This window comes from Alternaria conjuncta, assembly GCF_024043145.1.
Source record: "Alternaria conjuncta strain BMP 0040 chromosome Unknown scaffold_26, whole genome shotgun sequence".
NCBI lineage: Eukaryota > Fungi > Ascomycota > Dothideomycetes > Pleosporales > Pleosporaceae > Alternaria > Alternaria conjuncta.
In genome coordinates, this window is record NW_026250115.1 from 1 (window position 1) to 26,034 (window position 26,034).

Genomic DNA, 26,034 nt, shown 5'->3' on the forward strand with positions numbered 1-26,034 from the left:
CTCTGCAATTACTTTATTGCAAATCCTTATTAGTTATACTATTTATTATAGTATTTAACTACTTTGTTCTAACAAAGCTATATTCTATTATTAGAGAATAGTTCTTGTTACCTATCTATTCTTTACATATATATATACTATATATACGTACCTTATACTTTAATATTTTTAATAAAATTCTTAAATAATTTTATAAGCTCTATATTTAATAGTAAGCTTATTCTTTTAGTATTTACTATTTTTATACTTTTTTTTTTATAATAGTTACTATATTTTAATTTATAAGATCTACTACCTATAAAAGCTTAAATCTTTCTATACTTAATTAGCGCTTATATATATATATATATATATAGTAGTATACGCTTTACTTACTTAGCTTTTTAAGATACTTTATAGAAATTACTTATATTATTTTATTCTACTTTAGACTTTAGATAGAATATATTTAGATAGAAAATATTAAAGAATATTTTTTTTTATACTCAATAAAGTTCTTATAAAGTACGCTTTTTACTACTATACTTTTATAACTATACTCTTATAACTATACTTTTAATTAGCTCTTTTTTCTCTCTTTAGCTCTTTAGCTACTACGCTTTAATATATAACTTAAATTAATTTAGAATATTTACTATATTTTAGCTACTTAACTTATACTTACTATACTTATATTTTCTATTCTATTTATAGCTACTATAATTATACTTACTATATATTCTTAACACTAGTATAAAGCTTCTAAAATACCTTAAGATACTTACTTAAAGTTTATATAATTACTAGTAATCTATATTTAATATTTAATTATCTTTAAGACTAGCTATATTAGCCTCTATATTATACTACTTTTATAGTCTAATACTATACTCTTTATATATTTAGCGCCTTCTATATTAGCTAAAGTACTATCTACTTCTAGCTATTTAATCTACTATTTACTATTAAATAAATTAACACTTACTTATTTAGTATTACTAGTACTTTTTTTATACTAGCTATAAGCTTAGTATTTAGTATTTAAAGTTCTAGAAGCTACTTTAAAGTAATTATATAAGTAGTAAAAAAAAGTTCTATATAAATAAGAGCTTATATATCTAGAAAATATAAGCTTACTCTTTTTTTTAATTTATTAATATACTTTATATTATTAATACTATTTAAGTTAAAGCGCTTTTTAAAGTACTAAATAATCTTTTTATTTATAGCTAAAATTTATATAATACTTATAAAAAAGTAGCTACTATAAGCTATAGTATTAATTAAACTACTTATAAATATAGTAAAGTTATTAAAGTTAGTCTTTTCTTAAATACTACTAGGCGTTTAAATATTATTAAAGATAAGAATATTTTCTAAAAGTATAAAAGAAGAGTTAATTAAAACTAAGTATTACTTATTAAGAAAGAAGTAGAGTATATATAAAAGAATAAAGATAGAAGTATTAAGAAGTTAGAAAAGAATATTTATAGTAAAGAGAACTATTTAAGTATATTTCTTTATATAAAGTTTTATAAAGTAGCTATTTTCTAACTATAGTATTATATTCTATTATAGTATTATAACTATAGTTATTTACCTAGCTCTATAGCTAATAGAAAGACTTCTATTTAATACTATACTACATTCTAACTTTTAGCTTTTCTAGTAATAAGAGCTACTTATTATTACTATAAGTATCTACTTAGCTTTAAAAGCTTATCTAGACGTATAGTTCTAGAAATTAAATATTATTTTATAGCTTAATAGCTCTATAGCTTATCTATTACTATCTTTAAGTTAACTTTTTAGTTTTTTTAAAAAGTTTTCTTTTACTATTACTTTTATAAGTATATTATTAATACTTTAAATCTATAGTAAATATTACTAAAAAAGTTTTTTTAATATATACTTATATATTATAGTAAATATAAACTATTTAAAGAATATACTTATATAAAAATTACTATAGAGAGTTACTAGACTACGTTTTTTTACTTTACTCTATAGTAATATTCTACTATAATAGATAAGAATACTAGAAAATTAAGTAATAATAGCTTATTAATAAGCTTCTAGTAGAATATTTAGCTAGTATAGACTATAAAAATTCTAAAATCTTTTTAGATTATTAAGCTAGTATATTAGACTATAAAGATTATATAGCTCTTTCTTAGTACTATAAATAGACTACTACTATATATTATAAAGTTTTGTTAAACCTATAAGTAATTATAAATATAATAGAATTATTAGTAGTAGTAGTAGTAATTACTTTTAAGAGAGGCTATTTATAATATAGTAGTAACTACCTTTTCTAAGTATTATATATATAATATTAATAGTAATATATAAGTTAATATAAAATTATAAGTTTTTATTATAGAAAATAAGAAAAGAATATAAAAGTATATAAAAACTATAAGACCTTTAAGCTTAGAGTTAGTTTTAATAGCTAGAAAGTTTTCTTATTATTTAGAAGATAGTATAATATTATAAGATATAATCTAGTAGGCTCTATATCTAAGGCTTAAAGAAGTTATATTTATATAGTAACTTCTTACTAAGATACTATACTACTACTTAATAGTAGCCTTTATAGTTTAAAATTAATAAATCTTAAATATTATAGTATATATAAAAACCTCTCTAGGCCTAAGAGATAGAGCCTATAGCGTACTTTTTTTAAAATTAAGTAATTACGTAATTATATAATTACGTAATAATGTATTACTATATTAGACTTTAAAAGTAAACTTAAAAAATTTCTAACGTAAGCTTAGATTTATAACTTATAACGCTTACACTTATACTACTACTACTATTACTATTACTACTAATATAATAGTTACTACGTATATAATTATAATAGGCTAACTACTTTATATTTATTATATATTACTAATAGCTATCTAAACTATTAACTAGTACTAGCACTAGCTTTATATAATTATATAATACTAAAAAAAAACTAAGTAAGTCTATTACTAGTATAAAGCCTCTAAGATAATCTAAAATACTTATATAATACTTATATAATTACTAGTAACTTATATTCTATATATAATTACTTATAAGCCTAGCTATATTAGTAGCTATATTATATAACTACTACTTACTATCTAAATTTACTCTTACCTACCTATCTACCTATTCTCTATCTATACTAATAAGTCTCTAGCTCTTACTACTACCTTCTATACGCACTACTACTTATCTTTTATTATTATATACTTTATAGAGAATATAAAGAACTTTCTACTTCTACTTATTATATTACTACTCTAGAGTAAGTACTATAAAGTCTACTTTCTTCTATATTAGTACTATACTTTTAGTAATCTTAACTTTTAGAGCCTTTAGCTATTTATACTATTATACTATAAAGATCTCTTTAGTAGTTAATATATTTAGCTTTATTATTATAAATAGCCTACTTACTATAAAAATAGTAACTACTAACTACTTCTTATAATAAAGCCTATTTAATATTACTTTATCTTTAGACTTAAAAGTTATACCTAGCTTTACGTATATATACTTAGTAGTATATAATATCTACTCTTTATTAAGAAAAACTATAGTTATAGTAGATAGTATTATATTCTAGTTATAGTAATAGTTATTTATTAGCTTATTTAACGTAGTATATTCTATGTTCTAAATTATTAAGCAATTTTTAGAAAGCGCGCTAAAAGTAGCTACTTTAGTAGTAGCTATAATAGTAGCCTTTATATTAGTAATAAAGTTAGAGTTAGGCATTTTTAAAGATATTAGTTAGTATTAAGTTAGAAAGTAGTACTTAGGTATTTAGAGTTTATAAAGATATAAAGAGTTCTTAGAGATATAAGAAGTTCTTTAAAATAGAAAGATATAAAATAAGAAAAAAAGAAGAAGAAAAAAAGTATTTTCTATATATAAAGCTTTTTATAATTCTTTCTAAGCTACTATTCTTTATACTATAGTTTATATACGCAAATATCTTTTTATATTTTATAGTAGTATAGTACTATAATTTAATATTACTCTAGACTTAAAGTTTACTTATACTACTTATAATTCTACTTATCTACTTCTATAGCTAAGAAAAAAGCGCTATACTTTAACTTTTACTCTTTCTACTAAGAGCTTTCTCTTAGAAAGCTTTTAGATTAACTTTTAAGAATATTTTAATATTTCTTTAGCTCTATAGCTTATAGCTTATCTATTACTACTTTTAAGTCTACTTCTAAGTCTACTAGAAACGTCTTTATTACTATTACTCTTTATAAGTATATTATTACTATTTATATTTATAGTAAATATTAGAAAGAAAGTTTTATTAATTTCTATAGTTATATATAGTAAATATAAAGTATTTAGAAAATATACCTATATTAAGATTACTATATAGAGTTACTAACTACGTTTTATTACTCTACTCTATATTAACACTTTACTATAATAGTATATATAAAATAATAAATTTATCTAGTATAAGTAATAAGTATATCTAATTTCTTTATATAATTAATAAAGTAATTTTATATCTAATATATATCTTTAATTAGAGACTATTTATAATAAAGTTTATTTTCTCTACTAATTAGCTCTTTAAAAGTAAGACTAGAAGAAAAAAGAATAAAAGACTTTAGCTTAGATAAATATATCTATAAAATAGTAATAGCTTTAGCTATAATAAAAGCTTAAATAAAAGCTAGAAACTTAATATTCTATATTAAACTTAGTAATATTAGCTAATTAGCTTCTTAAATTTCTAGAGACTATTCTTAAAGTACGTAGAATAGAGAATAGTATATTATAGATAATATTCTTTTTAATAGGTACTAAAAAAGCTCTAAAGATAGCTACTATACTAGCTATATTTTTAGTATATCTATAGTAACTAATAAAGATATAAAAGTTATTAATATTTTTATTTTAGTAATTAATTAATAGTTAAAAAGCTTTAAAACTTTACTAAAGTAGTAAGAAAAAATAACTACTAATACTAGTAATTTTATAAGAGCTTATACTTGTTTTAGAGCTTAGATTATAGTTATTTTATATTCTTATATAATATTAAGTACTAAAGCTAAATTTCTACTAGCTTTGTAAAATATTTTTAACGTAATAAAAGTTATAAAAGTAGAAAAAACAAAAATAGCTTACTTTTACTAGTCTATTAGTAAACTAATGTTTTTTTTAGCTTTAGATAATATAGCTTAATAAGGTATATTCTAGTTAATATCTATATTAACATTTAAGCTTTAATTAAGAAAGTATATTAATAGAAAGTTAAGTATTAAAATCTATTAAATAAAACTTTTAGTAAAAAAATAGCTTTTTTAAAAATATAAAGAATCTAAAATTATAAGATACTCTAAAAGTAGTAGTACTAAAGCTCTAGGTTTAAGATTACTTAATACTATACTATTTAATATAAATAAACGTTTAAGTTATATATTTCTTAGAGTACTAGTAATAGTTTTTATTTTAATATTAAAACTATATAAGCTATAAGTACTACTACTTAAGTCTATTAAATAATTTAGATTCTCTTTAGTTTTAATAAAAATTATATTAATATTAAGCTTAATTATATATAAGTTTTAACTTTTTTAAATAACTATATTCTACTTTTATACTTTTTAGTATTAAAACTTATACTTAATATTTTCTTTATTAGATTTAAACTTTTACTAAACGTTTTATAAAACTCTAATAAAACTTCTTAAATCTAAGCTTAGAACCTAATTTACTATAAAGAAAAAATCTCTAAACTACTATAGTAACTAAGAATACTATATTATATATATTTACTACTATTAGTAAGTTTAAAAAGATTTAAGATTATAAAAATTTAATAAATATAGTAGTAGTAAGTATATATAGTAGATTATACTAATATACTATTATAGTATATACTTAAACTAAGTAAAGTATAAAGTAAATAAAAGCTAAAACTAGTAGCTAGTATAAACTCTAGAGCTTATATTAGCTTTAAATTTAGATTAAGAAATCTTAGTATAATATATATAGCTAAACTATAGAATCTAGAGTTAGTTTTTTATAGATATAGCTACTCTACTTTCTAGCTAACACTAGAAAGTAGTATTTAATATTTTTAAGGTATAAAGCTTATATAAATCTTAGAGTCTATACTAGATATTAGTATAAAACTTTATTAGCTATTATTACTTATATATAGAAGTAATTAAGTTAAATTAAACACTACGTATATATATACTACTTTTATCTTAAGCTTTTATATTTCTTACTTAAACTTAGTCTCTAACTATAGTTATAACTTAATATAATATACTATATTATTCTACTATAGTATACTTATAGTAATTAGCTTATAGCTAATAGAGTTAAAGCTTTTATTATCTAATTAGATATTCTACTATAAATAATTACTTAATCTATAAAGCTTTATAGTAGAGTAATAGTTTTTATTAAATAATAAATATTATATAATACTCTTTAGTTTCTATATCTTATACTAGTAGATTATTAATATAGAGTAGAGTACTATTAATTAATTAGATAACTCTATATAGTAATTTTCTTTTAAGTATAATCTTTAAACCTCTTATATTTACTATAATATATTAGTAAAACTATATATCTTATTTAACTATAACTATTTATTATATACTCTAAATAAAAAGATAATATTAGTATTATATTAATATTTTTTAATTATTACTCTACTTATAGAGCTCTTAAAGTTATAAATAATAGAATAAAAGTATATACTATAGTTAGCCTAACTAAATATATATATAATTAGCTAACTTACTTATAGTATTTATAGAGATTAGTATTTTATAAGCTTACTATAGTAAGTTAATATAATACTTATATTAGGCTACTATTCTAAGCCTTAGTAAAATATATTAAAACTTAAAATAATTATAATATAATACGCGTATATAGTGTAATACTTTAAATAAAAGTAATATATACGTATATACTATAAAATATAATATTATAAAAGTTTAGATAGAAGTAATATAATATTATTAAGAGCTTTATACGCTAGCTAGTGTAGGCTTAAAGACTTATATAGTTTTATATTTTAAAAAATCTAGTTACTACTTCTAGCGTTAGCTAGAAGTAGAGTAGCTTAACTCTACTAGAAGTTATAAAGAATTTTACTTTAATATACTAACTCTAATTTTTAAGTTAGTTATTATAACTAATAAGAAAGTAGCCTTAATTAGCTTAGAGAAGCGTTTACTTTTATCTTATATCTTTTTAGCTAGATAGTTAATCTATTATCTACTTTAAGACCTACTTCTTAAATTTAATAAAATAGAAAAGAATAATCTAGAACTAAGCTTTAGCAAAACACTAGATCTAGGTAGAGAGAGTGTTGCAGGTAGCTGTAGAATCTCGCACGTGGGTGACACGAGTGGGGTTCGTCCGGTGTCGATCCAGACCGCACGCTAAATGCAGACGCTAAGTAGCTCAGAACCCCACTCTCCTGGTTCTGACCTATGTTCCTGCATATCACGATTCCCATATTACCGCAATCCGATCATGTCGAAAAAGGTAAGCTACGGATAGCAGATGCGCTGTCGCTGGAATGCACGCTAAGCCACACGCAGGGAAGCGACACGCCTTCTTCTATTCGGATCCGCGAGAATCAGCGGCGCTCGCGTAATCAGCGGAAAGAGCTCATCCAGGACCTGCAGCGACGCGTGCAGGAATATGAAGCCAAAGGCATCGCCGCTACCCAAGAGATGCAACGCGCAGCTCGCAAGGTTGCAGAGGAAAATGCACGTCTGAAGAGTTTGCTGGCCAGTCGTGGCGTATCGCACGACGAAGTGGACGCGTATCTACGATCCTTTGATGCGCCAAGCGCACCAAGTCTCTCTGCTGCCGCGCTGTATGCTCAGCCAGCGATGCGACCTCAGGTCTCACTTACTCCCTCGCAAAGTCCTGTCGGATACGCGACCTATCCTGTCTCTCAGTCTGTTGTGCGATCTCCGGTTCAAGTTCCTGAGCCAGCCCCTGCTCAGACCCCAATCCAGCAGCGGCCGCACCAGCCAATTCAACATCATGCACAGTCTTTCCCAGACACCCACCATGTTCGTCAGTCAGTGGTAGGAGCCATTCAAGACGCAGCATGTATGCCCGAGAGAGCGAATGACACGACCAACTCGCCGTCCACTGCTGTGCATGAGCCTGTTGCCATGGTAGCCCAGGAGAAGTCATCTTGCTGTAAACCACCCGAGACACAAAGAGCCTTCGATTCGCGGATAACAGAAAGCTCAATGACCGATCAAAGCGTAGCCTCGTCCCGCAGCGTCGCAGAAGACGATGGCTGTCCTAACACTACGAGTTGTTTTTGTCCACCCACATCTGCGCCTCAAGGGAAGTCGCTCGACAATGGTTTGCTAATATCATGCGAGACCGCTGCCACCATCATATCGGAAATGCGTGGCGACGGTGATAGACATCGGATACGGGCGAGTCTGGGCTGTCAGGGAGACCAGGAATGTAGTGTCAAGAATACGCTTGTTCTGGAGCTCATGGATGAGAGGTAGCTTGAACCGATACAAAAAATCGTAGTCTTGGTCCTCCTCTTGTCCAACGTCTGCTCACATGCGCAAGCAACTTCCTTTTGAGGCTGACAAATGACGTCACGCCGCGTGGCAGCCCGTCTAAACCCTGTTACCCCATAATCTTTCAACACTCGCAGTCTCGACAGCCTCCACTTACTGAAACTCATGACAATGGCGCACAAGAATGTCAATGCGAAAGTGCTTTACTCCTATCCCGTCGCGTCATGAGGTGCTGACAGCCTTCCAAGTCTTCAAACGCCGAGCGGGTGCGCAACAATCAGCGTCGCAGTCGCGCCCGGCGCAAGGCATACATTGCCGAACTTGAAGCGAAGCTCCGCGAATCTAAAAACGGATGTAGTCAAGACCCTACGACAGCAGAGCTCGCGAAAGCTACCCAGGAGGTTCAATCGCTTAAAAACCTGTTGCATACGTTAGGGCTTGACGAAGCATTCCTCGAGGCTTTCTCGAGAGCCCAGCCTCTCGCAACACAGTTATCAAGCAACCTAGAGAGCATCACCCACATCGGAAGTACGCCTAAAACATCTTTTCAACATATTAAATCTCTATCGATCAGCGAGGTAGGCTCATACATCGCAAATGTCACCATAATTTGACGAGGCTAGTTGGACACAAGCTCTATTGTCCCCTGCCAAAAGCAAGCACATGAGCTTTATTCACCATTCGGCGCGGAGATAGACATACAGAATGCGAATATGCAACTGAACCTAGTAGATTCGTATGCGATCGACGCGTCGCCACCATGGGAATCGCATGATTTGCCTGCTATCATGACTCCTCTAGCACACACCAATGGAGGTCTAAGTTTATTGAGCCCGATTCAGGAAAACTCGACTGACTTTTCGCCAGCATCGAACGGACTACCAGCGCAACTTTCAGGTTCGACGACGCTTTGTACAACCGCTTTCTCCCTCGTGCTTGCACAAAACCCCGACGGCCACAGCTCAGAATATCTGGACAAGAAGCTAAGGGCGGGCTACCGTTTCAGCACGTCTCCGTTGGAAGGTTGTCGCATACAAAATCATGTCTTGTTGGAGGTTCTTGCAGAGATTGCATGAGCGTTGATCTAAGCATGCATGCTATCGGTCGAGGGCATTTTGGCGACGTTTCACCCTCCGTAGCTGAAACATGAATCCACTAGCCACTACATATGAAAGACCTGCAAAGATCTGAGTATAAAGATACTCACGGGAGGATGAAGACCGTCTGAGCTTAAGTGCGATTCCTTCAGAGACTGTTTCCATCAGTCAAGGCGCGTCTCAATGTTGACAACGATGCGCTTACCCGTTGCTGGTATAATGACTGCCGCCCAGGACAGCGAGAGCAACGACTGCAAGTTCTTGATGCCCGCGACTTCCACGCAGAGCGGGCCAATTGTCTGGTCGAACGTTTTGTCAGAAGAGCTGTCTGGAGTACTTCTCGGTTACGAACTTGACTTACCATCCAAAATACACCAACGATCGCGCCGCAGAGGATGGCAAAGAAGACTGTTAGTGCATAGGATGTAGCAGGCAGCCAGAATGCAAAGCACGAGACACCGCACAGTAGAGTCAACGCTCCAGCCGTATCTATCCTGCTCCATCTATCACTCAGTATACCGATGATTGGACGCCCGATCGCAGTTCCGACATTCAGAAGACCTATAATGTCTGTAGCTTGGGATCGCGAGAGGCCTATCGATAGTGCAAAATCGGAGAGTGAAAAGAGGAGGACGATGTATCCCAGCATGCTGATGAAGACCCATGCAAGCAGCAATACCACTTCGTAGCGCCGCAGAAGTTTGGTATCGAAGCCTAGTTGGGATGGCCGAATGGCCTTGTTCCTGTCGCGTATGAAGACCGTTGCAGTAAGATTGGCCACGAAAGCGATGATGCCCGTGATGCGCAACGCCCAACCAATGCTGAATCTTTGGATGATGGCCTCGGTGCCCCAAGTGAAAGCTGCGCCGCCGACCCCAGACCCTGCTGCACTAATCCCGTTGGCCAGGCTTCGTTTTCGATCAAACCATTGCGACAGGACTGGAAGGCAGGGGATGTATAAGAAGCCAATCCCGCTGCCGATTAAGATTCCCTGCGAGAGGTGAAGCTGCCAGATTTGAGTTGCAAATGAGGCAGCAATGAAGCCACCGAGCTGCAAGACCAGGCCGCAGCACATGACAACATGGGTTCCGGATCTGCGACAGAAGACTGTCACGAAGGGTGCCACGAGCATAGCAATGGCAAAGTTGAAGCCACCGATGAACGCATAGTCCCAGGCAGAGGCTTCGGGGAAGATGTCGTCGGCTAGGTAGTGCGATAGATAAATGCCATAGGCCTGAAGGTTGTCAATGTGATGCACAGTGGAAAGAAAGTCTCTTCCAATAAGCGACCTTGACTCACAGATACGGTACCCCATGTGAAGCAGTTTATCGTAAAGCACGCTGCTACACAAACCCAGCCGTAGCCACCATCGGGGGGCGTATGCTCTGCAATGGTGGTATTCTCTCCTTCGATTACCTCATCGAGCGTCAGTGGCGGTGACACCTCGCTGTGCTGTCGGGGAATGCTGTCTTGTTTCGTCATCTTTGCGGCATGCAATCAGGAGCACGGTATCTTTCGCTACAACCGACGCCACTATATACGCACGTAGCAGATATGTCACTTGCATTTGCGGGGTGTCACCACTCACGGATGATCGACAGCACTAGTCCAGAACCGGTCGAGGGCTGGTGATACATTCAGAACCTACGCTATACTACCACACTGTATGCCAGACTCCTATTCTTTTGAGGCAATGCTGTTCTTGCATTCAAATGAGGTTCGGATTAATTCGAAGGCCCCGCGTTGGTTGACAAGGCCGCATGCTGCGTGTCTGGGGCTGGCTTGTTAGCTTCCTTCGCTTGTTTCGCCCGCTTCTCTTCTCTCTCACTGAACCTGTCGCCGAAGAGATCGAAATGAGGGCGCATCACAATGGTGTATTTGACGAACTCCTCCATGCAGTCGACAAGTCGATCCCTGTTTCCGCTGGGCATCAGCCTGCTGCCGGCATCCTCCTCTGTGAACTGCTTATATGCCATGGGTATGGAGCTCTGGTTCGGTATGACGAACATGCGCATCCATCGACCAAGTATTCGCAGGGCGTTGACCGTGTTGAAGGACTGCGAACCGCCGTTCACTTGTGCGATTCCGAGGGTACGGCCCTGGGTCGGACGAACAGAGCCGGTGGAGAGTGGTATCCAATCGATCTGGTTCTTGAAAACGGCCGTCTGAAAGAAGAAGTCTATCAGTATGACATTCACCAAGCATGTGGAGTTTCAGGACGTCAACTTACGAGAGTCCCATGCTGCTCAGGACATATCCATATATGCCCATCGCTCCACTTACTCAGTTCGCGTAACTCTTGCACTTTGGGATGTGTGTGTTGTACATCGTCCTTGACAGGTAGGCCAGTGGGGTCGTACATGCGAACGTCGCAGCCAAGGCGGAAAAGTATTCGACTCGCCTCGTACGACAGCAAGCGCGAGTAAGATCTGCCATGTGTCAGTGTTTTTCCCTGACAGCACCCATGGCACATCTTGCTGACAGATTCGTACCTTGATCGCATGCTTCCGTGCAGGACTACCACCTTAAGCCTCTCGTCTCCGCGTTGGAGCAATTGCGTGTCCACCATCTTCAGTGCAGTGCTGAGTTCTAATTGAGCCACCCAATCGTCCTCAGCATCTTTCCCTTCGAGTATGAATGGCCGGTAAGCATTTCGAACTTCCACATCGTCTTCAGAAGGTGGTATCGCCAATGAGCGACCTTGATACGCGGGATCAATGTCGAGTTCAGTTCGTGCACGTTCGGCCGAGGTATTATTCAGATCTCCGTTCGGTGTTGTCGCCATTGTACGTGCGAATTGGAAGGAGGTGCGCAGAGGTCTGGAGGTGATGGTGCTGCGAACACCGATACTGAGGATTGAGCGGTAGATTTTCATGAGCTAGCGCATGTGGATGCGTACGAAGTGCGTCGAGATGTGAAAGTGAAATCGCATCGAGCTGCTAGCAAACTGGCAATACGTTCCTGCAAAGGTAACTTCGGAATACCGTTTATAGACGCGCAGGTAGCGGCGACACGAGAGTGCCTGGGAAAACACGTCATGGTTAACCAGCATGTCACTCCACATGTCCGATTCGTCGAGACTTCACGGACCCTGCGTCCCAACCCCGGAGCCTCACTTGGAATGCGATGGCTTCCAAATACTGTCCAAACTTCATAGCTAGGGCTGGGACATGTACCTTAGTCAAGCCATGGTTTAGGTCCGCCCTGCCTGCTTGCATCAGCGTCCATACTCTCCACTTGGCCGTCAGGAGTCTTAGTATGTGAGGTACTCGGTGTCAGTAGATGCGGGATGTGAAGCATGGCATGCAGTATGTGATGACCTTCGCGAATAAAATCATAGAACACGAGGCATTTGGTAGTGTCGTACTTGCACTTGGTGGGAGGTGCTGTAGTGGGGATAACGGTTGAGCACGTGGAGGGGTAGCCAGAATGCTTGGCGACGTTTTCGCTCCCGGACCCCTGCAAACGTCGTCATGTTGAAAGTCGTGACTGAGAGTATCTTACCCCCACACCACAATTGAGCAGCAACATGGAGTACGACACTTTCACAGCACGTGAGTATACGCGCGCCTATACAAGTCGATTCATGACTAATCAGCACCAGCGCAGTACAGCACCAACGACGCGACGTCGTTTGCCCACACTTCGGCGCGCTCGCGATGGCCCATCATCATCACCCAAGGCATTGACGACGTGCACCGCTCCCTGCACGACACCAAAGACGAGACGGCCATCACAGAAGGCAAACAGGTCGTTGCAGAGCTTGCCAAGCTGAAGTACGAGCTCCAGCACGACCGCGAGCTCACTCCGATCCCCGATGATGGCGAACGCGATGTCGATGCATACAACAAGGAATTAGCGGCGAGAGGCAACCCCAAGTGGCACAATGTGTCTTGGCTATACGCCGAGTGCTATCTGTACAGGTATGTAGGCCTGAGTCGCTCAATGGTGCGTGCTAATGGCCATAGGCAGACGCATCGCAAGCATCTTTAAGCAGACCACCAAATGGCGCTCGTACGACATCTTCGCTCGCCAGAAGATGGAAACCTTCAAATCCTCCCGCCCCGCTGTCGTCGAACTCGCCGCGCGCTACAAAGACATCGTCACCGAGCTCGAACAGAAGAAGACAATCAAGGGCGCAGAGTCGCAGGAGCAGCTCGAGGCCGCCGAGAAGGTCCTGTTCACAGAGATGTGCGAGATCTGTCTTTGGGGCAATGCGACGGATCTGTCTTTGTTGACCAACCTGTCATACGAGGATATCCAGAAGTTGCAGGGCTCTGAGGCGCGCAAGAACTCCGAGAAGAACATTCTGGTGAACGACCTAGACAAGGCGTTCGAGGTTCTCACGCGGGCTCAGAAGGAGGGCAAGAAGGAACGTCGCGTCGACATTGTGCTTGACAACGCTGGATTCGAGCTCTTCGTCGACCTTATTCTCGCTGGATATCTGATCGCTTCTGGCCTGGCGACGAACGTCGTGTTCCACCCCAAGAACATCCCATGGTTCGTTTCAGACGTTCTGCCAGCCGATTTCGGTGCACTCCTCATGGCACTAGCCGACCCACAGAGCTTCTACAGCGCGCTATCGGAAGACGAGAAGCACGCTGGCAAGCAGTCCGTACCGCTGTCTGAGACAGAGAGCGCGAATCTGCAATTCCTCTTCCAGCATTGGAGTGGTCTCCACGCAGAAGGCCAATTGATGATGCGACCAAACGACTTCTGGACTGCTGGCGGCAGCTACTGGCGACTTCCCAAGAGCGAGCCGGACTTGTACGAGGATCTCAAGGAGAGCGAACTCGTCATCTTCAAGGGCGATCTCAACTATCGCAAGCTAACCGCTGATGTGAGTGCCCTCTTCCACATTTGTTCCTCGCATTACTGACCAACACTAGGCTGCTTGGACTCCTACCACACCCTTCACCGAAGCCATTGGACCAATGGGCCCTGGCTCAGGTCTACGAGTCCTCGCGCTCCGCACGTGCAAAGCCGACGTCGTCGTCGGATTAAAGGACGGAGAAGACGAGCGCATAAAAGCATCAGAGGGGGGCGGCGGAGACAGTGGGGCGAGAAAGTGGGCTTGGAGTGGCAAGTGGGCTGTTGTCCAATTCTCGGACGGAAAAGCCTAGTCTACCAAGCACATCTGAAGTTATGGACATGTTTGAGTGTGGATAGACTATAGACATTAAACTTAGATATGACAGAAGAAAAGTAAGTACATGACATGATTGAGCGCCGGGCTCTGTCGGCCCCAGGCCTCGATGAAACTTTTAGTAGACGCCTCTCCTGATGTCAGAGGCGATTTGTTGAAGCTCCTCAACAGTTGGCGGCTGCTTGTTGCCTTTCAACAGTTTGATCTTGGAAAGGCTCTCCATCTCTTTGATCTTCCTTGCAACAAGGCCATTTTTAGCAGGCCGTGTTTTCGGAATACCTCGTTGCTGAAGGTGCCCCTCTAAGCTGGGTCTGCCGCTGGTTGGTTGCTGGGCAGGGCGTGCCCTATCTCTATGGAGTACATCTGCACGTGCAGTAGGCTGGTCGTGCGTCTGTCTGAGCTGTCCACGAGGTTGCGAGACTTCTGCTTTCGCCGCTGAATGTCCTAGAGCCCTCAGATCTGTTACAAGTCAGTGTTGGGTCGAGGTGATGGGAGTAGACTGCGACATACCATGCAGGAGTTTGTGACCATCTGGCTCACTTCCTCGCCATTGTCCATTGTCACGCTTAGCCCACAGCCTCCTCATCGCGTCAAGCTCAAGATGATACTCTAGAGCGCCGGAGACTGGAATGCTACTGCATATTGCTACCATGTCCAGCGTTTGGCTGTGCACTTCGGCGTCTGCATTAGCCTTCACGAGTACAACCTCTAGCGTGCTTAAGGGTTCTCTCGGTTGGGGTGGAGGTGAGTCTCCGCGGCAAACAAACTCCAATGAGTCAGGACGCTTCGCAGATCGGAAGCTGAGCTTGCGACGGAGGATCTTCGGCCCCGCTGGACTTGCCGAGCGACTGCGTTCTGTTGGTTGAATTGGGGTACTGTCCTGACCAGTAATGAGGGTGGTCACTGTGCGTAGAGAATCGATCACGATGGAAGTGTCTTCCTGTGCATCCTTCTTCCTCTTAGTTGCGCTGCGTACAACTGTAGCTTCTGCGCTAGGGACTGGGAGCTGGATACGGATGTTCGCAGCACGGGAGAGTGCCGACTTGACCATGTGAGGTGGCGTACTGCTCGTCCAGCATCCCCAGTACTTGCCAATGTCCTTCTCGGCACCGACGCTGGCACCACCGATGTCAGACAGATCAATGAGAAAGAGGCTGTCGCGATAGAGGATGTCTAGTCCGAGCTCGCGGGCCTGCTTAGACACCATCAGTGCCGGATGCATCATGAAAGATCGGATGTCGATGGTGCTCGGGCCATGGCGGTGCCGGCGTCGTGGCTGGGGTGTGATACGCGACTGGTATGGTGTGATGGAGACCGCGCGTTCTTCAGCGAAAACGTATGACAATATGTGATTGACTATTGCCTGGGGAAGTTGAAGAAAGGAACGCGTCGACTCTGGGAGACCGCTGGTAGCTTTTGTTGTAGGCGCTGTACTACCCAAAGCGCTGGTGGAAGTAACGTTGGTGGCGTAAGACTCTGCTGTTGAGTTCGATAAGGCTGAAGATCGATCCGATTCGTCGACGAGTGATTCGTCGAGCATTATCATACACTCTATTGTGTGCGCATCCCACTTGTCGTCAAGACTTTGCGATGCCGCTGAGGAAGGTGTCGGCTCTTTTGCCATGACGCGTCGAGGCTTTGCGTTCACATTGCCATGACGCGATGATGCAGCCTTTGGTGGTGGTAACGGCTTGTTCTGACCGGGGAACAAGTCCTGCATGTACTTTTTGGTTGTAGCATATGCTTTGGGGTCGAGTGCGTAGTTCGCAAAGTCAACGCTGAATCGAGGGTCTGGAAGCTGAAGTGCCAGTATCGAACGGGGCGTAACCTGCGCCATGATTGTGAAAGCCTCCTATCTGTTGGTGTTGAAAGGCTGTGGATTGCGAAATGAGTAACGCGAGTGGAAGTAACCCAAGACGAAGAAGTAGAAGGAGAACAACGACGAATGGACGAAAGCCTGCGCCACTAGATATGAAGGTAACGACAGAGTCAGAGTCCAGCTCTCAATGGTGAACGATCGACGTGATCACCAACGAAGCTGGAGAAGACGATAACTCCATTCTTAACCCACATTAGATGACGATCACACCTTTTACCCTGTCTTCTTCCCATGTACAGACAGACCCATGGCTAGCAGATTCAAAAGCCGTTACGGTAACGGGCCGGGCACAGATGTGATGTAACCGTATGTCCTTAATCTTTGGAGGCGACGTGAGGCCTGATCGTTTACCTTGATCCCATTCGCTCGATGTGAATTCTACCCACAAACATTTCTAATGGCGCTACTAGGGTATCATGATCAATTGATAATTGCCGTTGATAAGGCTCCGTCGCGTGGTCGAGATCAAGGTACATTACTCAAATGCGTGCAGCTGTAAAGGAGCGGGAAGGGCCTGAGGCTTCATCCGAGACTCAGAACGTTCGAGCGTCAATGCAGAACGAAAACCTGAAACCCGACTAACCAGATTCGGCAGATCGACATGGCTGGGAACTCATCGCGAAGTGGAGACGATGCGCGAACGCGACCGTGTGCAGGCAAGCGTTTGCTGCCTCAGTGGGTGGGGATGAGGCTGTCCAGATGCACAAGCGACGTGCAATGTTTCATGCCTTGGGCATTGACGAGACCCATGGCGATGGGCGGCTGAAGAGGTAGCCGAGATGTACCGACTGCATATGGAGATGAGATATACTGGGATTGCCGAAGCCTACTATGAAGCTAGTCGCGTAAAAGAGGTCGCCCACGCTCCTCTGCTGCAGGTACTGTTAAGATCGTGCAGGATGAAGGAAACTTGGAAGCCGCCCATGGCGAGTTGAGCTAGCGCCTGTCACGCCAAGCCCCCGTTGTTTTCGAGGCCTGAGGCCTTCCGTCCGGCCCCACATGCGCGTCACGACTATGCACCTCGCCTCGTCGGGTTTGCCTTCAAAGTCGCGTCTTCTCCCTTGACACATCACTACAATATGCGCCCGATGCCAGGCCAAGCTGCAGAGGGACTCACCATCGTCTGGGCTGCCTTTACATCCGTGTCTGCGGCGAATTGAGAATTTGCAACAGGGCGAGTGGCCCCTACCCATTGCATAGTTTCTTCATGTCCCATCCAGTATTGGAAACAGTCGACAAACCCCCCAGCCACTGTCCGGATAAGCCCGGGAAGGCTTTCGTGTATCAAGCCGAATCAGCACGCATCGCACGACCATACGCATCGACAAAACATCGTCGAGTCCGGGGCCCTGGTCCACGTCCAAGAAGGACACCCTGCGGCGCCAGCATCATCGATATTATAGCCACTCAACATAAGTAAAGGTGTTTGTATATCTCAATGGGTCACTCGATGGGCTTACAAGTCAGTGCTCCAGCCTCCCCGTTCATGCAAAGCGTTGATATGGGCCATGATTGCCATGGTCAAATCCAAACACATTACCTGCAGGACCGTCAAGCTTCTATAGATCACTCCTTGTTAAGACACCGATCTCCATATAACGACTCCATCAGGATACATCGTCCGGATTTTCGAATCATGAAGACTTTTGCGCTCTTTCCAGCGCTTGAGCACCTTGCACGCGCGAGGAGTCCTGTCAGGAAACGCGGTAATCGCCGTGAACCCGCTCATCCGGGCTGATGATGGTCAGTTTCACATACCAGTGACTCTGAAGAATCACCCGATATCGGACGGTTCTTGACTTTGCGAGATTGTGATTATGCATGCGCTGTCGGAACAGAGAATGATCATCTTAGTCGTGCGAATCGATCCTGTTCAAGTTCGTCTTCAAGGCAATGATCGTCATTGGCGATACCTTGGTCATGGCATCTGCGCTCGGCGCTGGAATGAATGTTACTCATCAAATTTCTGCACACATACTGCAGCGCAAACTCCATCAGAAATATACGTATGAAGCGTTCGCTCGTGATCATGCATTTTACAAGTCTACGAGTCGATCACTAATCTCCATATTCACCGGCATCAGCTTAGACAACTACTTACTTTCCGAGGCGATGTCTCGAATGAGCCTGCGTACTTCATCGTCGTTCATTCGTTCCACTCCCAACAACTTGTTGTCATCCAACTGCTCCCAGCGTAGCGCAGGGACTGTTCCTGCAGACCATCGAATCATATCACCGATGACCTCCATGTCGATCTTTCCCGCCATCATGGCCTCAGTCGCGGCCTTGAGCTTTCGATCCATGTCTTGGCTCGACTCTTCCCAGCCATCGCTGCCCAGGGTCTCCTTCGCCAGTGCCACCATCTGCTTTTGACTCTTGATCACGCTCGAGATGTAGAAGGAGCGGTTCTCGGTCTCCTCAGCCTTCTTTAGTACGTTGGCGACGGCAGTACTGATCGAAGAAAGCATCGTCCAAGCCATCGGAATCATTCCATCGTTCATGTATTGAACCTTTTTGCTCCGAATGTCGATGTTGATGAATCCAGTCCGCAGGTTCCAATCAAGGAAAGCTCCATTGGATATGGTAGTGTATGTGATCTTGCCTTTCGCGGCCAGGTCCTTGATGTGCTGATAAGCCTGGTTCTTCCCGTGGTGAAAGAGCGGCGATCTCGCTACGGGGTCCTCAGGGTCAACGCTGAACTCGCCCATTACTATACGATAGACTCCCGCGGAGACAGCAGCTTCGATGATTCGTCCCTGGAGGGTCGGATCGGGCCCAGATGTCGTATCCACGATAGCATCGTGACCGCGAAGGGCTTCGGCAATCGCCGCGGCAGAGTTAGTGTCGACGACCTTGACTGACACGCCAGCAGGAAACTTCTGCCCCTCCTTCCGAGCAATGACGGTAACATTGAACTTGGCTTCAAGAAGACCCTTCAAGACCTCAGACCCAAGACTGCCGGTCGCCTGAGCAATGTCAGTAGACCGCCTTCTCCTGGTACTCGTAGCTATGAACTTACACCTGCAATTGCGACATTCGTGATCTTGCTGGACATGATTGGTGTGCTTGGTGTCGATCTTATGGAGAGTATAGTTTGAGAATGTGGTGGTGGTGTAGGCGATCCTGTTGTTTTGGTGGCTTGATGTGGTCTTTTCTGGTTCTGAGAAGCAGGCTGTGGCGATAACTATATACATCATCTCGACATCGAAGACTAGGTGAAGTCAACCAAACGTGCGCAGATACCTAGTCATCCTAGATTCGTCCGGATTGCAAAGCATGGCATCAACAGGTTCGCGTTTTCGGCCATGACTCAGTCAGCCTCAAGTTAAGAGTGCCACGATAAGTCCGGTACGCTAGTCGTGCGACGGGACGGCAGGGGCCATACTTCCGTTCCGTCACATCTCTCGCGGCCCTGTCTGGATGACAGCTGGAAATCGCCTACGTCATAAAATCTCAGCTGCTAAATCAAGGTGCTATCTCGGGCAGAAGACCTAGCGCAGTAGGGCGGGGTTCTAGAGAGTCCCCGAGCCCTGGAGATGTCTGTTAGGTAAACGCCGACTAAAGCAAGCTAGACCTCGGCACAAGCGCCAACGTCGGCGAAGGACAACGATTATACAGTTTATATCAAGGTGTGGTTTTTCTCTCGCGCGACAGACACAAAACGCTGATGAGAGCGCGCTCGTACCAAGAAAGTGATAGCTATCCACCGGCAACTGATCAAAAGCGACATCACTCCCAGACTCCCGGATACGATCCTACTACAACTTTTACTACCACATCAAGCAATGGAGTAAGCCTCCCTTTTCCAGATTTAGCTACCATTGCTAACCAGAACAGGAATGGCCATGCCTCGAACGGTGAGGCCCCATATTACGATCTAGGGGAATACAGACGAGATGCTCAAACGACATCTCACGAAGCGCAAGCATGGTTCGCCCGTGGTCTTGTGTGGTGCTACTCATTCAACCATGAAGCAGCCATGCAGTGTTTTGAGGCGGCGACTGTACATGATGCGAGTTGCGCATTAGCCCACTGGGGTATTGCTTACGCTGTTGGCCCGAACTACAACAAGTCATGGCGCATGTTCACACCGGAAGATCGCACAAATTCCATCGAAAAGATACTTCGCGCCTTGTCGCAAGCCAATGACGTCGCGGCCGCTGCCTCGCCCGTGGAGAAAGCACTCATCACGGCCCTCAATGCTCGCTTCCCAAAGAGTAACACAGATGTTCCAAACGACCTATCGGCGTTCAATTACGCCTATGCAAAAGCTATGCGCTCGGTCTACGAAGAGTACGGGGAGGATCTCGACGTGGTCGCACTATTCGCCGATGCCGTCATGTGCACTCGTCCGCGTCAGCTCTGGGACCTCAACACCGGGAAGACTACAGGCACAGATGTGGACGAGGCAAGAGCCGCTCTGGAGAGAGGCTTGGCACGTTCCGATGGTCTCAAACACCCGGGTCTGTGTCATCTGTACATCCACATGATGGAGATGTCGCCTTTCCCAGAAGTGGCTTTGCCCGCGGCTGACAGTCTGCGACGACTTGTACCTGATGGCTCTCACATGCAACACATGGCCACACACATCGACACGGCCTGTGGCGACTACCGTCGCTCTTTCGATTCGAACTTTGACGCTATACGTGCGGACGACAAATACTTCGGGAGTGGGGCCAAAGCAGCTCTCATCTACAACGCGTATCGATCGCATAACATCCACGCTATGGCCTACTCTGCCATGATGTCTGGTCGGTCTCGGGACGCTCTCTATGCTGCGACACGGATGTCTGAAGTATTGACTCTGGAGTTCATGTCGATCAAAACGCCACGAATGGTAGACTGGACCGAGTGGCAACTCGTAACGCTGCCTCACGTGTTGATTAGATTTGGTCGCTGGGACGAGATTCTCGAACTCCCGGAGCCAGTAGATCCGGATCTACTCTGCGTCTACAAAGCGACAATCCATTATGCCAAAGGGATCGCTTTCGCAGTACTTGGAAGGATCGAAGAGGCACATCAGGCAAGAGACGCTTTCGAAAAGACTCGTCAGTCTGTACCGGAGGACCGTATGTACAGTCCCTCCTCGCCAGCAGAACCCATTCTAGCTGTAGCATCGGCCATGCTGGAGGGCGAGTTGTGGTATCGCAAGGGCAATCACTCTCAGGCATTCTCCCTCTTGCGACACGGCATTAAGTTGGAGGATAACCTTGCCTACGCTGATCCGCCCTTATGGATGCAGCCCGTTCGCCACGCTCTGAGCGCACTCCTTCTTGAGCAAGGCCAGTCTGAGGAAGCCGAACTGCTTTATCTAGAAGACTTGGGGTTCAGCGACAGCCAGCCTCGTCGGAAAGCGCGCATCAACAACGTTTGGGGACTGCATGGTCTTTATGAATGTTTCATGCAGAATGGGAAGCAAGAAAAAGCCAAGAGCATACGCCTCCAGCGTGACGTTGCCGTGGCCTCCGCTGATGTTTCCATCAAGTCCTCATGTTTCTGTCGGCTGTCAGCGTCAAGCAGTAAGCAAAACTGTCATTCTACCTAGATAGCAACTTGCCGGATCCGATGAGTAGAACGCTGATGCTTTCACTGTACCTTTTGTCGATAAGTCCATGGCGGGACGCTGTCAACATCAAAGTTCGGTTCTCAATTACTTGGCTTGCATGGAACAAATGTCAATAATGCTCTATCACGTTTATCATCACGACGTGAGACTTCATGCATAATTGATGGCACAGATGAACAACACATGGCAGCATTCTAATGAACTTTTTTACAGGGATTGATTGAGTCCGACCCCGTCATCTATCTCCGACAATCACTTTTCATTCAAGAATTGCAGCTCCTCGGCTGTGGAAGTGCGGCCCAACACCTCATTCCGCTGCGGGAAGCGCCCAAACCGACGAAGTGCGTCCAGCTTACTATCACAGATGCTAGTGATAACATCCTTCAGTTTCCTAAAATCACTCCTTCGTTTGAGAAGCACGGCGCGATGCTGGGCAAATTCACCGTCCCATCCCTCGACATCCCTCTCTAGCAGCCTCTCATAGTCATGGAACATGTCAAAGTGTGCTTTGTGTAACAATTCCGCTACTTCCAGACTCTCGCAATGTTCCATCGGCATGTAAAACCAGAATCTGTATGCCAGTCGGAAGCGAACTTCTGAATCCTTAGGAACACCGGAGTCAATTGCTTTGGAGGCCACTGCCAAAGCCAGACTATCGAAAACGGTGAAGGCTACACGAGCTTGAGCACCTCGGAAGCAGTTTCTTGGGAGTTGGTCAAGCAATATGATCAGACTGATCCAGTGCATAGGCTTGCATGGCTTTGCTGCTGCTATGATTTCCGCTCCGTTTGGTTCTACGACCTGAATGAGTTCGAGCAATGCGCCAAATTTATCCCTGTGGCTAAGTAAGCTTTTGTTCGCGGGAAAGTATCTAGGATAAGCTGAGTACTTACATACATTCCTGGTCGTAAGCATCATTCTGTGAGAACCATGGCGCCGAGTCCTCGATGCTAGGGCTGATGATGTGGTCGTGGTCTTGGAGATGACGAAACCAAAAGGCTGAGATCTCATCCAGTTTAGCGTGCGACAGGTCTTTTTCGAGAGATAGCTGCGACATGGCTTCAGGGTGATGGCTGCAAGAGTTGTGAAGTAGCTTGGTCGTATGAAGATGTGTGGGGTGGGAAGGCAATCAGGGTATTCTCAACACAGACACGTACTTTACTCAGTCCATGACCTATTGCACGACGCGTGATGCCAAGCTGATATGTCAACACAGTTCGACTACATTCGTCCGCTGCCGTAGAACTCGTCCGAAATTGCAAGAGGTCGTCTTGGCTTCTATCGGTGTTCGCTGCGGACTTAACCATCTTTCAAGGTCATGTTTGGATCTAGTCGGCCCGTTTACCGGCACCGCTAAGACGAACGTACTTCCGTTCCGTACTGCTAACTGGGTACGCTACATTACCGTTTCTGGAGTCTGTCGACAGATTTGGTAACACTAGACTTGCGACTACGGGTGTTGCCGTCCCCGACTTCGTAAGCAGACTGTCCCAAAGTCGACTTGTTGACTTTCAAACTCTACTCCACGACCAGAGACCCCGGATTTACCACCAGAGTACGAAATACTACATCACGCGCGGTTCATCGAATGAGCCACGCTCGTATCATAAGTAATCGCGATCCACTGCGTTTGCTCGGCATTGGTCAAGGCCTGCGCGAACGAGGAGAAAGTTCGTCCGCCTCATCGACGCAAGACGCGAGACGAAGAGTAGCATGAAAGTCTGTTGGAGAAAGTGGCTACGCGTACAGAGAGATAGCTCAGTATATAGATCGTTGCAATGACATCCTTTGTGTCCATCACATCTCTTCTCAATCTCCTGCTTGTGCCACCAATCTCGGTCAGGTTTCTCGTTCAAACACCTCAAACACAATGCTAGCAACCCGAGCATTTTCAGCTCTGGTGGTGGGCTTCCTGTCATCCAGCTCGTTGGCTTTGCGAACAAGTCAGTCCGAGGTACCTACAGATCTTGTACAGCGTGGTCTCGCAGCCATTGGCATCAACTCCAACACGTCCGATGTGCGCAATGTGAGGATCAGTGGCTCTCAATTCCGCACCAAGTCTATCGTCACAACGATAGCCCTGGATGGCATGGACCAAACAGTCGTCCCATATGGTAGCCAGACGATCACGTATTCGTACGAGACAGGCAGTCTGAAGCAGCGCATTGACAAGGTTTCTGGCTTAGGGAGTAGGTCTTCTCTCTTGATACCGTTTGATGGGAAGCTGACTTTGAGATCCTAGCTCTTTGGATGTTTGCCCGACCGGAACTCGAACCTATGGACTACTCTGTAGTAGTACAAGGTGGTGATGACGCGTTTGCTGCTGTGGTCAGGGGAAGCTATGCGCTTTTTGACCCGACGGCTGCTCCAGAAGGCTACTTGGATGGTACTACGTCCACTGAGATATTTGTATCAAAGTCTGACGATCAACAGGGTATCTCGCGGCGTATATGATCTCCGACGGTCAAAAGTGGGATCCGTTGCTGCTCAGCAAGATATCTGCAAATGAATCCACCCTCCGTTTCGAGCCGGTGGAAGGAGACTTACTACTTCCAGCAGGTTGGTCATCACCTACTTTGCTTTTCACAACCTTTCTAACTCGGCCGTTAGTGTTTGACCAAGTACTGAACATGTCAATCATCTTCAACCCCGACACTTACCTACCCTTCGCTATCCGCACATACGAAGACCATCCCTTTTTCGGTCCTTCGACGAACGATCTCCGAGTATACGACTTTATCTCGGTTAACGGCCTCATGATACCCCGTCATTACAAGACCATATACAACAACCAGCGCTTATGCATCGACTTCCTTGCAGATGACATATCGGTCAACACTGAAGTCGAGCCATCGTTCTTCGATGTCTCCGTCGAACGCGGCGAACTGAGCATTCCCGTCGTTGACCCTGCCCTGACTGCTGAGATCGGTGAGAAGTACACGAATTACATCTGGTTCGGTCGGAACAACTTCACAGTCGATTCGCTCAGTGGATCGCAACCGTACGCAGATCTACCCGGCGTTTGGGTCGTCCGACCACCTGGTGTATCCGCGTACCGCCAGATCCTGCTTGAAACTGACACCTATGTTGCTGTTCTGGATGCTCCTGCTGAAATCGTGGCGGTCTTGCTCGAATGGGTCAGGATCAACATTGGAAAGCCAGTGTCGCAGGTGTGGGTAAGTCAGCGATCTTAATCCGCCTAATTACTACTCTGATGAGCTTTACTAACATTGCATAGCCTACGCATCATCATCACGACCACGCTTTCGGTGTCAAGGGCTACGTCCAGAACGGAGCGGAAATCGTCTGTCCTAAGATGGCTGAGTCGTACTACGCCGATATCCCCGGCGCCAAGTTCGAAACCTTTGAGTACGTTGTTATCTACGCTTGTCACCAGACCAAGCGCTAATCTACTTCAGACGCGGAGCGCCACACATCATGGAGACCAACGGTTTCAGGGCCACGTTCATCCACATTGAAGGCAGCATTCATGCCCAAGACCATAGTGTCGCCGTCATCATGCCTGCTTGCCCCACTGAGGACAGCACAGTCGTTGTGTTTGATGCCGATCATGTCACCCAAGCGCAGTTGATGGCAACACACAATGACCATAACGAGATTGCTCAACTGGTTAACGCTATGGTGAAGCACCGGGTAGCGAAGTCAGCGGTGTAAGTTCTCGAGCTACGCTTTCGAAACGTGGTCACTAATTCTCGGTACGCAGTCTAGTCCCTGTTCACGGTGACTTGGCCAACATGACTGATGTCTATGACGGGATTGGTTACTTGTTTCCCGACTATACGCCATTT

General features: G+C 43.0%; 8 protein-coding genes across 8 annotated transcripts; 3 read left to right on the top strand and 5 right to left on the bottom strand.

Annotated features, from left to right (window-relative positions):
• Window positions 1–9,634: 9,634 nt before the first annotated feature.
• J4E85_010730 (uncharacterized protein) lies at window positions 9,635–11,116 on the bottom strand (the record flags this gene model as incomplete). The annotated part of the gene is made up of 4 exons (XM_051474936.1): window positions 9,635–9,789; window positions 9,840–9,933; window positions 9,996–10,868; window positions 10,934–11,116. 4 exons carry the CDS (start codon window positions 11,114–11,116, stop codon window positions 9,635–9,637), a joined length of 1,305 nt encoding a protein of 434 aa, XP_051321153.1.
• Window positions 11,117–11,358: 242 nt separating this feature from the next.
• Window positions 11,359–12,419, bottom strand: J4E85_010731 (uncharacterized protein; the record flags this gene model as incomplete). Its single annotated transcript, XM_051474937.1, has 3 exons — window positions 11,359–11,799; window positions 11,865–12,063; window positions 12,127–12,419. The coding sequence occupies 3 exons, from the start codon at window positions 12,417–12,419 to the stop codon at window positions 11,359–11,361; spliced, it is 933 nt and encodes a 310-aa protein (XP_051321154.1).
• A 744-nt stretch (window positions 12,420–13,163) lies between these two features.
• Window positions 13,164–14,757, top strand: J4E85_010732 (uncharacterized protein; the record flags this gene model as incomplete). Its single annotated transcript, XM_051474938.1, has 4 exons — window positions 13,164–13,188; window positions 13,239–13,557; window positions 13,607–14,474; window positions 14,524–14,757. 4 exons carry the CDS (start codon window positions 13,164–13,166, stop codon window positions 14,755–14,757), a joined length of 1,446 nt encoding a protein of 481 aa, XP_051321155.1.
• A 141-nt stretch (window positions 14,758–14,898) lies between these two features.
• On the bottom strand, window positions 14,899–16,617 carry J4E85_010733 (uncharacterized protein; the record flags this gene model as incomplete). Its single annotated transcript, XM_051474939.1, has 2 exons — window positions 14,899–15,239; window positions 15,291–16,617. 2 exons carry the CDS (start codon window positions 16,615–16,617, stop codon window positions 14,899–14,901), a joined length of 1,668 nt encoding a protein of 555 aa, XP_051321156.1.
• A 2,135-nt stretch (window positions 16,618–18,752) lies between these two features.
• Window positions 18,753–19,714, bottom strand: J4E85_010734 (uncharacterized protein; the record flags this gene model as incomplete). Its single annotated transcript, XM_051474940.1, has 2 exons — window positions 18,753–19,625; window positions 19,679–19,714. 2 exons carry the CDS (start codon window positions 19,712–19,714, stop codon window positions 18,753–18,755), a joined length of 909 nt encoding a protein of 302 aa, XP_051321157.1.
• A 730-nt stretch (window positions 19,715–20,444) lies between these two features.
• J4E85_010735 (uncharacterized protein) lies at window positions 20,445–22,204 on the top strand (the record flags this gene model as incomplete). Its single annotated transcript, XM_051474941.1, has 2 exons — window positions 20,445–20,449; window positions 20,497–22,204. 2 exons carry the CDS (start codon window positions 20,445–20,447, stop codon window positions 22,202–22,204), a joined length of 1,713 nt encoding a protein of 570 aa, XP_051321158.1.
• A 273-nt stretch (window positions 22,205–22,477) lies between these two features.
• Window positions 22,478–23,282, bottom strand: J4E85_010736 (uncharacterized protein; the record flags this gene model as incomplete). Its single annotated transcript, XM_051474942.1, has 2 exons — window positions 22,478–23,060; window positions 23,119–23,282. 2 exons carry the CDS (start codon window positions 23,280–23,282, stop codon window positions 22,478–22,480), a joined length of 747 nt encoding a protein of 248 aa, XP_051321159.1.
• Window positions 23,283–24,095: 813 nt separating this feature from the next.
• J4E85_010737 (uncharacterized protein) lies at window positions 24,096–25,900 on the top strand (the record flags this gene model as incomplete). The annotated part of the gene is made up of 5 exons (XM_051474943.1): window positions 24,096–24,414; window positions 24,468–24,611; window positions 24,659–25,401; window positions 25,464–25,594; window positions 25,645–25,900. 5 exons carry the CDS (start codon window positions 24,096–24,098, stop codon window positions 25,898–25,900), a joined length of 1,593 nt encoding a protein of 530 aa, XP_051321160.1.
• Window positions 25,901–26,034: the final 134 nt, after the last annotated feature.